This window comes from Mastomys coucha, unplaced genomic scaffold, assembly GCF_008632895.1.
Source record: "Mastomys coucha isolate ucsf_1 unplaced genomic scaffold, UCSF_Mcou_1 pScaffold19, whole genome shotgun sequence".
In the NCBI taxonomy this organism is placed as follows: Eukaryota; Metazoa; Chordata; class Mammalia; order Rodentia; family Muridae; genus Mastomys; species Mastomys coucha.
Window position 1 is genome coordinate 11,032,555 of NW_022196901.1, and position 17,487 is coordinate 11,050,041.

The 17,487-nt window shown below is 37.4% G+C and overlaps 1 protein-coding gene across 6 annotated transcripts in view; it reads left to right on the forward strand.

Moving 5' to 3' along the window:
* Window positions 1-17,487, forward strand: part of Cacna2d1 (calcium voltage-gated channel auxiliary subunit alpha2delta 1) — a 451,116-nt gene that overhangs the window by 403,008 nt on the left and 30,621 nt on the right. For 3 of the 6 annotated variants that reach the window (XM_031380027.1, XM_031380030.1, XM_031380029.1), the window contains 4 exons: window positions 3,216-3,277; window positions 10,287-10,363; window positions 11,590-11,610; window positions 12,299-12,359. In XM_031380027.1, coding sequence (XP_031235887.1) covers window positions 3,216-3,277; window positions 10,287-10,363; window positions 11,590-11,610; window positions 12,299-12,359 — 221 coding nt within the window. The remainder of the gene's footprint in view (window positions 1-3,215; window positions 3,278-10,286; window positions 10,364-11,589; window positions 11,611-12,298; window positions 12,360-17,487) is intronic. The other 3 variants (XM_031380032.1, XM_031380028.1, XM_031380031.1) reach the window with 1 other exon arrangement.

Here is a 17,487-nt window from a genome sequence, read left to right on the forward strand (position 1 = left end):
TGCTACATGTTATATATTGTAATAATATATTACATATTTAATATATAATTATAATATAATATAGTAATATATATGATATTGTATAATATATTGAATATTATATATAATACAATAAAAATAAAAATAGGATAAGTTTTCAAAGCAGCTTTGAAAATACATTATGAGATATGGTACCTCTCAAGATTCTATTTTATTTAATACATTACTACATTAATACATTTCTATTGTACAGCTACTCTGGGCCTGTAGCCTACCATTAAAAGTATTTTATTTCCCCAGTGAAGCTCCCTAAGAAAAAACTAAATTTCCATTTCAGCTGGAAATAACTTCTGGTTTAGAGATAGGGGCACATGCCCATTTCTTTCAGCTTTACAAGCCCATCCGGTAGTCCTGTGCAGGACCTGTGCATGCTGTGCTGCCTCACATGTTTACTCTGTTGAATTAGATAGAGAGCCTTGTGTCTGTGGCATCCTCCATGACGCTTAGGACTTACTGTTTCTAAGTCTCTCACTCTGCATATTTTCTGGCTGTGGGTCTCTGTATTTATAGCCATACAGAGGAAGCTTCTCTGATAATGGCTGAGTAAAGCACTGATCTATGAGTAGAGCAGTGTCATTAAAAGTATATTGCTACATTCTTTCAGTAATACAGTAGTATTTGGTTTTACCCTAGGTCTCTGAGCCAACGAGTCTCAGGTTTTGGCTACCAAAGCAGTGTTGGGATGGGTTCTACCCCATGGAGTGGGTGGGCCATCAATCAAATCAGATGTCAATTGGTTACTCTCACAAGCTTTGTGCCCCCATTGCACAAGTATGTATTGGAGGCTGGATACCATTGTAGAGCAATGGTTTGTGGATGGATTGGTGTCTATGTTCTTCTCTTGGTAGCTTGCAGAGTACCTTCGTGTACCAAAGTCACTAGCAGGTCGAGGTAAAGTCGCTATGTGGGTACCAGTTCAATGTCTCCAGGTTCAATGAGTTATCGAAGTGTCCCATTCAGCAGTAGGGACTTGCTGTCAGTTTGTAGAAAGTAATAGCCAGAGTTGTTTGGGGTTCCCATGGACCTCTTGGGCCAACAACTCAATTAGGTGTAATTCAGTCACAGTCACGGACAAGAGCCATCCAGTAGTGTTCAGTCTTTTCCCATTATTTGGCAATACCATTTCCACAACCACCATCCATATATCAATTTTAGGAAGCTTTTACTATATCAGGTTTCCATATTACTCTCCAAATGGCCCTGAACATTAGGTTTCTCAGACACCCACCATTGTTCCTCCTCTCCCTTCTCCCCCTCCATTTGATCCTTGAGCTCCACCTCCCTGCATCCACCCGTCTCAATTCTACTTTCCTTTCCTAGAGAGATCAGTGTGTACCTGCTAGCCTTTACTCTGTATCTAACCCAGGTGGTTGTATGGCTTGTAGCCTGGGTTACCACTGATTTAGCTGCAAATATCCACATATAAGTGAATACATGCTATGCCTGTTATTCTGAGTGTGAGTTACTGCACTCATGATATTTTTTCTATTCCATCCATTTACCCGCAAATTTCATGATTTTATTGTTTAATAGCTGAATAATATTTCAGTGTGTAAATGTATCACATTTTCTTTATCTATTCATCTATTAATGGATATCTTTTTGTTCCTAATTTCTGGCTATTATAAATAAAGCAGCAATAAACATGGTTAAATAAATGTCTTTATGATAGGATGAAGTGTTCTTTAGATATATTCCCCAGAGTAATATAGCTGGATCTTAAGGTAGATGATTCCCCTCTTCCTGAAGAACCACCACACTGATTTCCATAGTGGCTGTATACATTTTCAGATACACTAAAATAAAAAATATAGACACCTAATGAACCTAAAAAGCTTCTACCATTATTTGCATAAAGCAGCATCCTACAGAATGGAAAAAGAGTATTACCGACTACACATTTGATAAAGGTCTAATTTCAAAAACATAAAAGAATTAAAAAAAATTAGACATCAAGAAAATAAGTAACCTAATTAAAGAATGGTACATATCTAAACAGAAAATTATCTACAAAAGAAACTCAAATGTCTGAGAAATACTTAAAGAAATATTCAAATATCCTTACTCATCAAGGAAATATAAAAAGAACTATTATGTGATGTCATCTTACTCCTGCCAGAATAGTAAGATCAAGAGCAAATGAGATCTCATCCTGGAGAGGGTAAGGAGTAAGAGGAACACTCCTCTATTGCTGGTGGGGCATTATTATGATTTTAAAATTATATCATTGAACAAGTTAGATCTGTGTTTACCTTATGTAAAATATGGAAGGAATATTTAAATTCTCATAATAACTTAAATTACAATAATTTTAGTCTAGTTTTACTCAAAGTTTCAGAACTCCTCAGACAATAGTCAGATAATAGTGAAGTCCAGAATTTCTTGTAAGAAATTGTATAACTTTTCACTGAAACATTTTTCACACCCATGAAACAGAACGTTGAATGTTAACACATATCAGCATTGGGTGGCAGATCATTTTGTTTCCAGGCATGTATCCTATTTCTCTTTATAGGTAATAAAGACACCTAACACAGGTTGATTTGTAGAGAGTTTTTATAGTTATCTCTATCAGGAATGAAGTTATTCTTTAATAAGGTAAATATTCAGAATAAGTCAGAAATTAAAAGCTACATGTGTGCAATTAATATACCTAGTAGAAAAAATGAGGTGTGTTTACTATTGTTCTATGACACAGGAGGTATGGTAGATCCATGAACTATTTATTTAATCATGCACTTTACCTAGGGAATATAGGTGTTTTTCTCACCTGCAATGATGGGGTAATTATTTATTTATAACAACAAGATAGTTCCATTCAAATGCTTTGTGAGATGGTAATTGTACTTTTAGATGTAGAAGGGCTAATTTTCCCTCTCATGTCTGCCGTCATTCTTAAACATGCTCTACTAGGGTTGATATTTGAGCCCTGTCTAACATTTTATAGTTCTGTTTCATCATTAAATTTGTTTATAAATCCATAACAAGTATCATTTGAGTACTTAGTTCTGTTCCAAACTTTTACTTAACAAGCATGAACAACATTTTTAAAATGTATAATAGAATATATTTTTCACTTGCTAAAAAGGATGTTCAATAACCACAGAATATATTTTTATTTTCTATAAATTCACATTGAGAAGGGTTATAATTATTATATTTAACTTTCTTTCTAGAGATATATTGACAAAGGAAATCGAACATACACATGGACACCTGTCAATGGCACAGATTACAGGTATTTACTTATATTTGAACATGTCTTTTATAAAGGACTATTCAATTCAATGCACTTTTCTAATATTTGGTAGCCAGTTTTCAATTGAGAATTATAAATTCTTAATTTAGCTATATTCAGTAGAATTTTCAATGGAAAAATTACTCCCTGCAACAGTGAAATGAATTGCAGAGTCTGGTTTTTAGAATGCAATTCAAAACGTGGAAAGTAGCTAGCAGTATAATATTTAGAAGTGATAAGTTTACTTAATAACAATAGTAATAAAAATTGATGTAACCCTCATGATAATTTATAGTTATACCCTCCATTGACTTGTATTTTTATTTCAATTTAGCTTAATGGTTTTCGTTAATGCTGTATTTTAGCTTAAAAGTAATAGTGTGCTTTTGTTCGTCATAATACATTTTACAAAATATTAGCCTGGCTGAATAGTTGAATAATTTCTGGATCCCACCCAGGTTCTCACCTTTACAACCTAGACAGTCCAATACTCAATAATCTGTTAGATGATTCTCTCCTTTCTACAAACTCAGTAGATTTCTTTGCTACCTCTCTCTTTGGTTTTTCATGACAGGGTTTCTCTGTGTAGCCCTGGCTGACCTGGAACTCACTTTGTAGACCAGACTGTCCTTGAACTCAGAGATCTGCCTGCTCTGCTTCCTGAATGCTAGGATTAAAGATGTGTTCCACCATGCCCAGCTACTTTGCTGTATTGCTCTAAATCTTCTCAGAGTTTCCAGCTTACTTTTTGGCCTGTATCCCAAATCTTTGTAATGGTAAAATGTATCTGCTTGTTACTCATTATATTCTTGGAAATTCTCATGTTTGAAATTCATGTCATCAAACCACATCTTCCATCCAGCCTTATCTTCATGATATGAGGCTCTCCTTATTCTTCCTCATTTTCACCCTCCTACGTTCACAGAGATCCATATTCTGTCACTATTTATGACATATCTATGTGTAAGGTAAAGCAAGATGAATTTGTTAAAATAAATATTAAAATACAAATATAATAAGAACAGCAGGTCAATCATTTATCATTATATTCCACATACTTATAGTTAGTCTTTCAAATTCTTTTCATGTTTTCTAAAAACTTATTCATGAACTATCTTATTTTATTCATGGACTAATAACAGGCAATTGGAAAATAGCAAGGTCTTTAACCTACACTTATGTAGCACAAAGAACAATGACTTTCCATTTCTCAATCACCTCTTTTCTAATGAGCTCATCATCTCCTATATAATCACTGACTTCAAAGTCATCTGTAGCTTGGACATCTTATCTACCACAGCTTTATATTCTTCAAATCATTTCCAATACCACACGCCACCTAACCCTGGCAGCTTTTAAGAGGGCTTGTAGATCTTGACAACAGAACAGATTCAGGATGCTTATATATATCTTTTGATGGCTTATTTTTCTCTTCAAACCCACAAATTCTCTGTGCACTTTATCTTGGTAGTTTTATTTTCTTCCATTCTGTGGTCAGGGAAAACTCTCACTACAGTACACTACTGCTTAAATGTGTACCTCTATGCTTTCTCTTGAGTTCAGAAAAAGACCATAATTGATTTTAATTGTTAATACGACTCCAAACAGACACCATAACTGACAGCTCATTCAATATAATAGACAGCATCTAGCAAGGCATTGGCTGTCTAACCCTTCTGTTCTTCTTCATCACTAGCTTTCTGAGTTGACTGTTCATGTGCTCAGCTGAACACCCTCTGGTTGAGCTACCCTCTCATCACAGACAGTAGCAGTCTGCATCAAGACCTTTGTACCTAAAGCCATTTGGAATTAAGATTACTTTCCAAGGCTGAGCCTCTTGTTTATTCCTCATCTAGTTTATGCCTCTCCTTGCTCTTGAGAAAGAAATTTCTAACATATTTAGTTAAAATACTGTGTGATCACCCATTAGCTCATCTTATACTCATTTCCATTCATACAGAAACATACACACAAGGCTTATGAGGAGACATTGAACTCCGTTAATGACTGTTTCCTTAAGTTCTAAGAGGGCAGACGTGGCCACTGCCTCGTTTGCCTCTGAATTCCACTCTCATAACACAGTGGCACATAGTAGATACTTTGTAAAGAAGTACAAAATTGAAGGGTCTCAATTTGAAGATACACAGTTTCACTTGAACAAATTTTCAATGCTTTATCTTGTTGAATTTATAAAATTAATATAATTCAAAATTTCTGTTCTAATATTCTCCTGTGGACTTTGGCTATGCATTTACTTCCAGTTAATATGACTCCTAATCAATTGGTTGTACCAGACTCAGTTCTATGTTTTTGTTGTCATTGTTGCTGTCTTTCTTTTGTAAGTCCTCAGTTTAAAAGCATCATACACACAATCTCTCAGGGAAACCTTTGAGTGCAGGAGATGTCTGAAAGTTACAATGTTGCTGTCATGGGAACCTGTCTCTTTTTGTTCCTGGGTACCAGGTAGAATGTAGAAGAAAATACAATGTTAATGTTTTGAGATATTATATCTCAGTTCTTCTGCTATTTTTCTTAGTTTTAGATTACTCTTAGTTATTATTATACTTCTAGCTTAGATTATACTTAGTTATAAATACTCCTAATTATTTTACTCTCTTCTATCTACCAATTAGATTATAAATCTAACATTTATAGTTTTCCTCATTCCTTTGTAGTATTTCCATCTTTCAGTTTTTTTTTTAAATAAATCTTTAAAAGCCAGTAAAGGTACAGGACATTGGAAGCTCTGTCTTAAGTAATGACTTCATTATAAAACAAAAATACTTGTTGCACTGTGTGGTAATATGGCTCCTGCCTTTGGTGTTCATATAACCTAAGTGTAGAAACACAATCTTTTGACCTGGACACTGACTTGGCCATGTTCCTTTTACCTCAGTGTCAAGGCTGCCTTTGTAGTTCTCTAAGTCTTGTTTGTTTTTAGTACCTTATGGGTGTTTGAAGTACATTTATCCCCCTCAATCCCTCCCAGGCCCTTCCTCTGCTTCCCTAGCCAACCAGTATGTTCTTGAATGTGTTACCTTCTATTGAAGTATGACAATCTTACTAGGGGCTACCCGCCTAGAAAACTTACCCTTCCTTTTCCAACAGCAGTGATTCTTTAAAAACTCTAAACTAGGCCTGGGGTTGTGTACACATCTCCCCTTCATCATGCTGCGGTTTGTATGACTTGTGCTTGCACAGGTCTTGTGCATTCTTTGGAACGTCTGTGATTTCCTATGTGTGATGGAATCTAGAGAACAGTTTTCTTGTCATCACCCACCAGGCCTGGCTCTTACTGCTCCCTCTTTTACATTGATCACTGAGCCTTAAGATGTAATATAGATATCCCATTTAAGGCTGAGAATCTTGAAATCTCACATTCTCTGCCTCTCAGTCACTTGTGGGTCTCTGTGATAATCACCATCTCATGCAAATAGAGGCTTTTCTGAGTAAGGCTAAGAGAAGTATTAATCTGTAGGTATAATGTTAAGTCACCAGTAGGCGGTTTAATGTTTTGTATATTTAATAAAATAATAGTAGTAAGCTCTCTCCCTGGGGCCTATGATCCATCTATTCATTGGCTCTTGGCCAAAAAAATGGTGCAAGGTATGGATTTCATCTTGAGTTGGCCTAATTCCTGAACAGAAAGTGGTTGATTACCTCCAAGTTGTTCATGCCACCATTACATACATGGGCCTATTTTGCCAGCCAATCCTGTAGCTTATAATATTCACATGTAGGTAGGAGTTGGGAATTGCTTCACAAATGGCTTCTTTACTCACACTTTCCTTACCACATTCAGGACCAAGGCACAGTGAGAGTAATGTTCTTTCTTCAAGTTGAGTGTCACTCTTTGCTCACAGATATTCTGTTTATCTATTACTATTGATACTGCCAATTTCTTTCTCTCTCTCTTTTTTTTTTGTTTGTTTTTTTGAGACAGGGTTTCTCTGTGTAGCTCTGGCTGTCCTGGGACTTACTCTGTAGACCAGGCTGGCCTTGAATTCAGAAATCTGCCTGCCTCTGCCTCCCAGGTGCTGGGATTAAAGGTGTGTGCCACCATCACCCAGCTTTCTTTCTCTTTTTTTTAATCATTTTATTCTTTTATGTTTAAAATAATATCTCCCTTCTCAGTTACCACTCCACAAGCCCTTCATCCCATCTCCCCTCTCTCCTCTTCCATTTGCCTTGAAGAGGGTGCTTTTCCAACCACTCACCCACTCCTGCCCCACCACTCCAGCATCCCGCTACACTAGGGAATCAAGCCTCTGTAGGACCAAGGGCCTCCCCTCCCACTGATATCAGATAAGGCCATTCTCTGCTACATATGTATCTGGAGCCATGGATCTCTGCATGTGTACTCTTTGGTTGTTCGTATAGTCCTGGAAGCCATAGGTGCCACCCATTTCTAACACAGCTTGTCTGCTCTGTCATTTGGCTGCTTCTGCAACATACTGCATTCTGAAAAAGCCACGGTATCCTTACTTTGCCTGCTTTCCTCACATAGCCCTGTCCCAAACTCTAATGTTGGCCTCAATTACATGCATGTCCTAATGTCTGGGCAGATAAATTGACAAATAACATGTAAGTGTCAAGTTCTACCTAAAGGTGTATGATTTGACTAAATGAATGGCATACCAGTTTCAGACACAGGTGGTTTCTGTTTTCCTAAACTTAGGTGACACATTTTATAATAAAAAAAAATAACTTCTTTTACTGGAATGCACTATTATCTAAAGAGACATTCTTTGATGGGGATAAACAAGTTGAGTTGTAAGCTCTATTATAGTCCATTTAATTCAGTTAACTATGTCTATGTGAATCACCAAACTATTGCTTGGGCTCCATCATCCATCCCATGTCACTTGCTTTATTAAACTCTAATCTCTGAGAGAAAATAAAGAAGCCTTGTTGTATTGGGTTCATATTATGAGCTCAAGCTATCTTTGCATTTGACAGCATCATTGCCTTGGAATGCTGGTAAAGATCTTATCTACAGTATGTGGAAGAAACAACTATTGGGTTGACTTAGAAATAGATATCTATTTTTCTATAGAATGATTTGTGACTATGAGTAACACTGTCAGTCTTACAGGCCAATACATCATGCATTTAATGTACCAAATTTAAAGTTTCAATTGTGATCCCTGTGGGTTGCTACACTACTTTTAGTGGTGCATAACATGTAACTGAATCTTATAGGGAGATACTGTAGCCTCCGTATGATACGGTGTTATCAGCTTGAATTAGAAGTTCTTGACGATGATAAATGCTGATGGAGCAATAAAAATGCTCTAATTCCCCTTGAGAGAACTTTGTAGCAGGCAGTTTTTAAATACTCAGTAATTCTGTTCTTCTGTAAATGGTAAGTGAATCATGAAAGGTCATCTTGCTTTCAGAATAGTTGCATTGCTTGTTTTAATTTTAGTCTCTGCCTCCCCTTGAATTTACCTATAAAATAAATGCAAACATCTACATAATAAATGCAAACAATCTACATAACATTTTAGTTCCCTGACCTTTTCCCATAAGCAGAGTCTATGAATTACTTAATGGTGGTGAAAGCTTTATGAATTGAGGGTAGCAAGCATATATTCATTTTTGTTGTCTTTTGTTGCAAAATTAAAATTTTGAAAGTAAACATTTACGTGTGAACATGTACACAGGGAAATTTTAACATTTACATTCATAAGATAAGTCAGATATTTTCTATTTTGTTGCATTATATATTGTTTAACAGTAACATGTAATCACATTATAGTTTGCATTTCTATTCCCATGTCTGTGGATACGGAGGGCTTGGATGACTTAAAGGGTCTACAAGTACCTAAGAATATTCAAATTCCTAGAAAAGAACATACTTCCTGGCCTTTCACTAATATTTGGTGTAATGTTAAAAGCATGTTAACCAAGAATTACTTTTTGTGCATAATTTCCTTGGCCATGTTAGAAATACATGTATATCTTGCATCCATTTACATTCATGGCATATCAAGTGTGGATAAATATCATTTCTATGTCTTACTGTGCGTATTAGCCAAATTAGGAAGAGAAATTACTTCTGACAACTGCCTAATCTAAATTAGAAGCTCTAATATAGTCATCAGATGTTCTATGAATTAGGAACTTCTAAGAGTGTAAGGTTACCTACCTGACAGCTTCTCGGGAGCAATCATTCAAACATGGTGGGTGACAGGCTTGCTTAACACTCTTTGCTACTAAAACATTTTGAAGTTGACCTAAGATTCCAGTGGAACTGTTCTTTGGTTAGGACATCTACCTTGAGACTAGATTAGCTTCATGACTCAAATCTACTAAACTCAAGAAATCCTTCCTCTCCTCTCTACATAACAATATACTCAATCTTGTGGTATGTTCATATTAAGTCAATTGTACAGTGAATTGTACAAGTGAGTATGAAACAAGCAAACAATCTGCATAAAGGGTCGGAGTTTGTCCATATGCAGATACTAGGTGTCTTGCCATAGGACCAGAGCTTTAAAACAGTAGGTATTGAATCCCTCTAAAGAGTATTTGTGTACATTGTCTAGCGGTGGCAATGGTAACTTTTTAATTTTAATAATAGTTGATTCAAAGTATTTAACATTATGAATAGTAAAGAGAGTATATCTAAACTGGTATGATATTTTCTTTGTTTAAATCTAAAACTTATTTTTTTCTTTTTGGACCAAATCTGGAACATGTAATGACAGTGTCTGGAAAGGTACCAGGGATCCAAGGCATTCCTCCTCAGCTACCTTAATGCGTGCATTAGGTAGCTTATTATCTCCTTGCCTCCTAATTCCCTGCCCTATAGAGAGCTGGATGACACTGTTTAGAAAGGTGGAAATTATGAATTCTATTTGCTGAATGTGTTCACTTGTCAGAGTAACATGTCCTCTCCTTCGCATGAGGAAGGTCTCCGGATTTTCCCCTGAACTTGATGTGTCTTTAAGTTATGTTTCATTTTTGTGTGTTTGTGTTCATGCTTCTCTTGTTTCTATTGCAGTTTGGCCTTGGTATTGCCAACCTACAGTTTTTACTATATAAAAGCCAAAATAGAAGAGACAATAACTCAGGCCAGATGTAAGTACTGTGAAAGCAACTTCAGGGTCTATTTCTTATCTTCTAGTCTCAGATGTTTATGCCTAGACTTTGGAATACCCACGCCTTATACATTTTAGTAGGTATTATCAAATCTACAGCAATGATTCTAACCCATTCCAAACATGCAAGGAACAAGAAATATTCTACGTGGATAGAATATGAGCAGGTACTCCAGTCTCACTGGTAGTCCGACCATCCCTTCTGCCTTGCTATGTACTCAGAGAATCATTGCAGTGCTGTCTCCACTGTGCCTGTCGTTTTAAGGGTCTGTGAGCTGGTGTGAAATGTTTCACATGCTAATCCCAACGTAGTCTCACTCCTGGTGCTGTGCTAACAAAGCTTTTCCTTTTCTTATCTTACCTTTTTATTTATTTATTTATTTACTTACTTACTTACTTACTTATTTACTTATTTTTCTTGTTTTTGCATTTGGCCAAAATAATGTTGTGCTTGGCAATTAGCTTTCTTTTTATAATCCAAATTAAATGTGTCAGTAACGCAAATAAATTCACTTTTAAGCATCCTTCAGAATGTGGAGTGATTAACATTGGTGCCTATTTCAAGTCATTGTTAAGTTTTGTTTTGTTTTGGATGGCTAGATTTAGTTAACCAAAATGACCATCATATCCTTTGTAAACCACTCAATGTGCAATCTAAATTTTTTTTCTGTTAGGATTTAGGACAGAAATACATCTATATCTTTTACTAGCTTCCATCAATTTCTCTACCTGTTCTTTTGCTGTGTGCAGCAGTGGTAAACAGGTCTATATTGCAGACAATTAAAAAATATATTTGCACTCTCACATAATAGGTGTGATGGTCTTTTAACAAGCAGCAATTTTGCATGAGCTAGTTCTTTCTGTGATGAAGGAGGGATGACCAGTGAGTCTTTGCTGATTGGTAAGTGCTTCTGTCCAAAGCTGGCATCTTTGAGACTGCACCCGCATCAACCACTCTGCCAAAACAGACCCTTGAAATAACCACAGGACAGAGAGGGGAGTAATAATAAAGTTGACAGGGCATACCTTCCAGCCTTTGAAAATACGTGTTTTTTTTTTTTCCAAACTACAGCTATACATAAATGGACCTTTGATCTATGCACAATATTTTTATTCACAGTCATTGAATAAAATATTGTTTGTGACCCCCTTTACTTTACCCTCTTTTTTTTGTTTCCCTGCTTTCTCTTTCTGATGGATTTACAGCAAAAAAGGGAAAAATGAAGGGCAAGTATTTTCTTGTTGCTCAATTTCTTTCTGTTTAGTACACAGCATTTTCACTGATATTTTCATTCCTATTGGATACTATCCTCTGTGCTTCACGGTTGCTAGAATTTCCTCCATGACTTCCTGAAAGTTGGCAGCAGAACAGGGCAGGTGTGCCTGTGTTTGCTCATGCAATGTGTCACACTCAAGTTGGTTTTAATTTTTTTAGACTTAATATCATGTTTCTTTTTACATCTTTCCACCTACTAATTCATCCCTAATGTAAGATTCCTACTACTTAACTAAATGCATGAATGAATTCATTCAAAGCATTTTATCATAATGTTGATAAAATTCTGCACTGATATTTTAAACAAAACACTTGCTATAATATTTGATTAATATTGTAAGATTTTATGGTATTTAAATTTATTAGAATTAGTAAATGGAAAAGTATAAGTAGAATTTTATGTTGAATTACTGCTATAATTGTTGAGTGAATTTACCCATTTTATGATCTTATTATGTTGGAAAGCATTGAGAATCTTAATGCTTTAATGAATCAGTTAATTTGTTTTGACTTTGGGATATAAGTAGTCTGTTTAAATGTTTCTGACTAGGTGCTCTTTATAATGCTTTTATGTTGTCATAGACCCTTGAAGCATATGCTCTATATTGTTTAACTAATCTTCTATTATTACATTTTCAGATTCAGAAACACTGAAGCCAGACAATTTTGAAGAATCTGGCTATACTTTCATAGCACCAAGGTTGGTTGTGTTATTCGGGTTTCCTTTGTAATAACTCACATTGTTGGCTTAGTCCTTCAGAAAAAAATCCTAAATTAGGGTCAGGATTACACTAGTGTCATTCTCGATTAAATTATGGAACCAAAGGGACAATGACTTTTAAGCTTTCAGTATCCTATTTATTCATTAAAATACCTGCTATTTGTTTAAGTACTTGTAGAGCAATTGACATAGACTCTGCAGTGAAAGAAATCAGGTGCACAATGGTAGGTGGAACAGAGAGGCTTTGGAACAAACAAGTGCATCTAGTATTAGAGAATCATCTGCTGGAGGTTGTATAGTTTATACATAGTTAAGAACAAAGGTAGTCCATAGATATAATTTTCTTGGGAGCATATATACTGATACATATGTACATATATATGAGCCCACACACTTAAATATGGAATGTTTTAAGCTCATACTGATATTTTTATATACTTGACAAAGACTTTTAGATGGTAGATTTTATTGGAGAACAAATATTGTTTTATTTATGTATTGAAAACTTAGCAGAATGCATGTATCAGGCAACCTAGTTTGGTAGTAAGTTTTTGACTTTTGCCTTTTTAAGGTTAATGATCTTCCCTAATGTATCTGTCATTGTGATTGGGGTCCTGATTGCTTCCAATAGCTTTACCAGCATACCTTTGTCTTCTGAGTTCACCTATGTGAGGCAATGATACTGCATCTCTTCTTGTGGGCCAGCTATCCCAGCATGGCCTTCTTCCCCTGGATGATGCAGTAGATGACCCCATCTTGCAACACAGAAGGCAGAAAACCCACCAGCTTTATGGGGTCTACATAATGTGTAACCATTGCCAGCTGAGCTTGTGTGTTCTCCTCAAAGTAGTGACAGTTTTGATCCCTGATCTAAGCACAGATAGTCTCTTAGGAGGGACATTCCTTTTGCCAGAAGCTCTCTTCTCAGTGTAGATCTACTGCCTCTTTCTCTTCAGGCACTTTGTGTCTCGCCTGCATGACATTACTTAAGGACAACCTTAAGCTTCTAGGCAGTTGATGGTCCAGAGCCTTGGTGAACTGGTTAATTTCGGGAGATAGTTGGGCAAAGGTCATAATGGATAGCCCTTTAGAGCAACAGTCTTTTGTATTGAGGCTGTCAGGTGCTGAGCTGGGGGCTGGGCATACAATAAAGAGGGGAAGTAACCCTTGTCCCGCCAGAGGTCCAGTACTCGCTGGGCAGACTTGGGAGGCTGCCCGCCAGTTCTGCACTCTGCCAGGTAGGCATTTGGCTGTGGAAAGCCACTATCCCAGTCCTCAGGGGGTGGGGGGAGACAGGCAGGTTAGTCAGCCCTGGGGCCAAAGGGAGAAAGGGGGTGGGGAGAGAAGCGGTGAGAGTTCTTGGTCTAGACTCATGGCTGGAGCTGGAAGACGGTTCTGTGGGAGATTAGACTCAACTCTTTAGGGGAAGGCCTAATTCATTGCTCTCGCATGGAGAGTCTAGATAAAAGGAGGCAGTCCATAGTTTTTAACCTTTATTGTAGAAAGGAGAGGGAGGGAGGGAGAAAGAGAGAGAGAGAGGGAGAGAGAGAGAGAGACAGAGACAGAGACAGAGAGACAGAGATAGAGAGAGGATAGAAAATAGAGGCTGGCCATGGCCATGTGGAGAGAAGAAGGGGAAAGAGGGAGCAAGAGGTGAGAATAAAGACAAGAAGGAAAGAATGAGAGGCTAAAAGAGAGGCAGGATCAAGCAACCCCTTTTAGAGTTGGCTGGGCTACCTTTCTGTTCCCAGGGGCAGGGCATACCTGGCTGTGGTCAGTTGACTGGGGGTGGAATCTGGACAGAATACTGGGAGCTTGGGGCATTGTCTAGCCACAGGATAATGGAGTTGGAGGGCTCATGGTATCAGGCGTCTATGTCTGAGGACATAGCTTTACTGTTCAGTTCCATGTAGAATTTTCTACTGGGTTTCCCGAGTAAGCCTTGCTCAACAAAACAGACTGCCTTTCATGGTCCAACATGAGGCCATTGAAAAAGTGGGTTAGATCTCTTTGACGTTGGTTGTCCTGTCCATTGCCAAAGTTCTTAGGCCTTTTCTCAAAACAGAGGATTTACCATCATTTTGTCCTCTTCTACCTTTCTTACAGTAGGGGTCAAAAGTCATGTTTTTTACCTTGTTTTGTTTTCATTTTGGTGCCTCATGCAGCTGGAGGGGAGGAAAAATTCATTTCCTCATGATTGTGTGTGTGGTATGTAAAAACATGTCACTATAATCTGTGTGTCACTTATTTGTGTATGTAAGTGTATAAGCATGTACATCCATGCAGGCCAGAGGTCTTTCACTATTGCTTTCTACTTTGTTCCTGGAGGCAGGGTCTCGCATTGAATCTGAAGCTTGACTACTCTGCTAGCCTAGACAAAGGAGCTAGGATCGTCCTGTCTTCCTCTTTCAGCCATTGAAATTCCAAACATGCTTAGTGATGCCCAACCTTATCCAATAATTTTTATTTGAACATATCTTACTAATCCATTTAATTTGCTTTTAATCTAGGCTAAAATATCTAGAAAATAGGTTCCATTATTATTATTTTTTCTGTTGCACACTTGAAGAAAATTTTCACAATACCTAAAATGGCTCCTAAAGTTATTCAAAGTTAATCCTTTATTTCTGCAAGTGAAAATTACTAAATTCTGCCACTATTTGAAAATTGGTAGTATTTGTAACATTTTGAAAAATTCCAGTTAGCAAAGCTGATCCTCAGCTCTGAGAGTTTCTCCTTTATTTGTGCCGTGGACAGAGCTGCTCACTTCCTCCATCCTCTTTGCCATCTCTCTCCTGATGTTCCAGGGTTCTAATTTTCTTAGCCCTATCCATCTGCAGATGTAAGATTCTCCCATGAGCCTGAGATCTACATATCACAGTGAAGGTGCTGACAACTGTGCTTACCTAGGCCCTTGTCTAATGTGAGTCCATCTTTAAGCCACAAGTCTTGCATTAATTCCTCACCTACAAGTTGGAGTAATAGATCCCAAATCTAATGTGACAGTCCTAACTGCCAGAAACAACAGGCACAAGTGGCTTGTTGACATTGCAGTAGAGGATTGAACAGATCTCTTGCCAGTCTTTGTCCACCCTCATATTTCCACATAAGACATTCATGTATCAAGAAAGTCTAAAAGGAATATTTCTTCAATGTGCTTCCAATTCAGAGTCTTGTAAATATTTGTCCCACTTGGAAAGCTCTACTTGTGTTGCTTTTATGAAGAAAATGTAATTTTTCCAATGTACAATCTTGAGACATGATATTTGTCCTAGGCTGCTCCCTTCTGCTAATGTCTAACTGATCCCTGAACCTTGCCAGGTCTGTCTTAGGACCTATGTATATTTCTGTCACTCTTTAGCTATTTTACCCTATTTTAGTGCAGGCCAAGGCCTTTTTGTTCATAAAGCAGCATCTGAATGGATCTTACATTTCCTCCATTTGCTTCTGCTTTCCAACCCTGTGACTAGAAAGAGTTTTTAAGCTGTAATGGAATCTTTCTCAACTGCTAATTACTAACCAGTGGTTCTGCATTGTCATGGTGATTATCTGGGCTGTATTCCACAGCTTTCAAGTGCTCCATCACTGGGTTCAGGGGTTTCTTGTGGTTCCCTTTCCTATAAATTCGGAGCTTGCAGATTGGCTGCCTGTTTACTAAAGTTCAGCAAGTCACAGTTTTTTATGTACTGTTTCTGGCAGCTACACTATCATTCTAGTCTGCTGTCCTAAAGAATTCTGACCAAAAGCAACTTGAGAGAAGAATGGATTTATTTAGATTACAAGTTATGGTCTATTGTAGCGGGGAGAATGGGCAGGAATTTAAGCTGGAACTTGAAACCCAAACTCTGGAAGAACACTGCTTTTTGACCAGCTCACAGGGACTTGCTTATCTACCTTTTTCGTACAGGATACGATCACTTGCAAAGGGAATGATTCTACCCACAGTGGGATGAACCTTCCTGCATCAGTTAACAGTGAAAACATAAATCCACAGACATGCCCACTGGCCAAACTGACCTCTGCAAAACCCATCCTCATTCAATTGACTCTGGTCTATGTCAAGGTGACCATCAGAGCTTTGCTGGACAGAGGCTAAGGGCTCCTACAGCAATAGATTTAATTGGACTAGTCCTAGCACAAACATCAAAGGCCACAGAGCCTGAATCACTGGCTGTGTTGTCTTATTTTAAAAGGTTTCCCCATGCCAGTTTTAAATTCCAGATGTATTTAGTCTATTTCTAAAAGCACTGGGCTTTTGTTTTTGTTGGTTTTTTTTTTTTTTTAATTGCCTGCTTTTTCCTACCTACTCTCTTTTGCATTTTTTTACTGTGTATATACATACTCCAAGCTCCTAAACCCCAGTGTCAGCTTGGGAAGTTCCATCCTGCACTCTGTTCTCTGTCCTACTGATTGTTTCAAGTAGTCCTTTGTTTCTCTTACCAAAGATTCAGCACTTTTTATTTATTCAGTTTACTACAGTTACTATGTGTCCACTCAAATTACTATTTGACATTCAGTATTGAATCCCTTGTCCTGTATAGTGTAGATTTGAATAAATACTTAGTAAGTGGAAAATCTAAGAATATGTGAGTATCACTTTTAAGACCATATGGTTATCAATAATAACTGTGATTGTGCATGCATACATGATTACCTGTGTCAGTGTATATATGTGAGTGTATATGCATACATGCAGAGACCAGGGGTCAACCTTGGAGGATGTTGTTGCTTGAAAATCATTTTTTCTTTTTCTTTTAATTATTTTTTTATTATTAGATATTTTCTTTCTTTACATTTCAAATTTTATTCCCTTCCCTAATTTACCCTCTATAAACCTCCCTATCCCATTCACCCTCCCCCTGCTCACTAACCCACCCACTCCAACTTCCCTGTCTTGACTTTCCCCTTCACTGGGGCATCAGGACTTCACAGGACCAAGGCCCTCACCTCTCACTGATGTCCTACAAGGCCATCCTTTGCTGCATATGCGGTTGGAGCCTTGAGTCCCTCCATGTGTACTCTTTGGTTGGTGGTTTAGTACCTGGGAGCTCTGAGGGTAGTAGTTGATTCATATTGTTGTTCCTCCTATGGGGCTGCATTTTTTAAG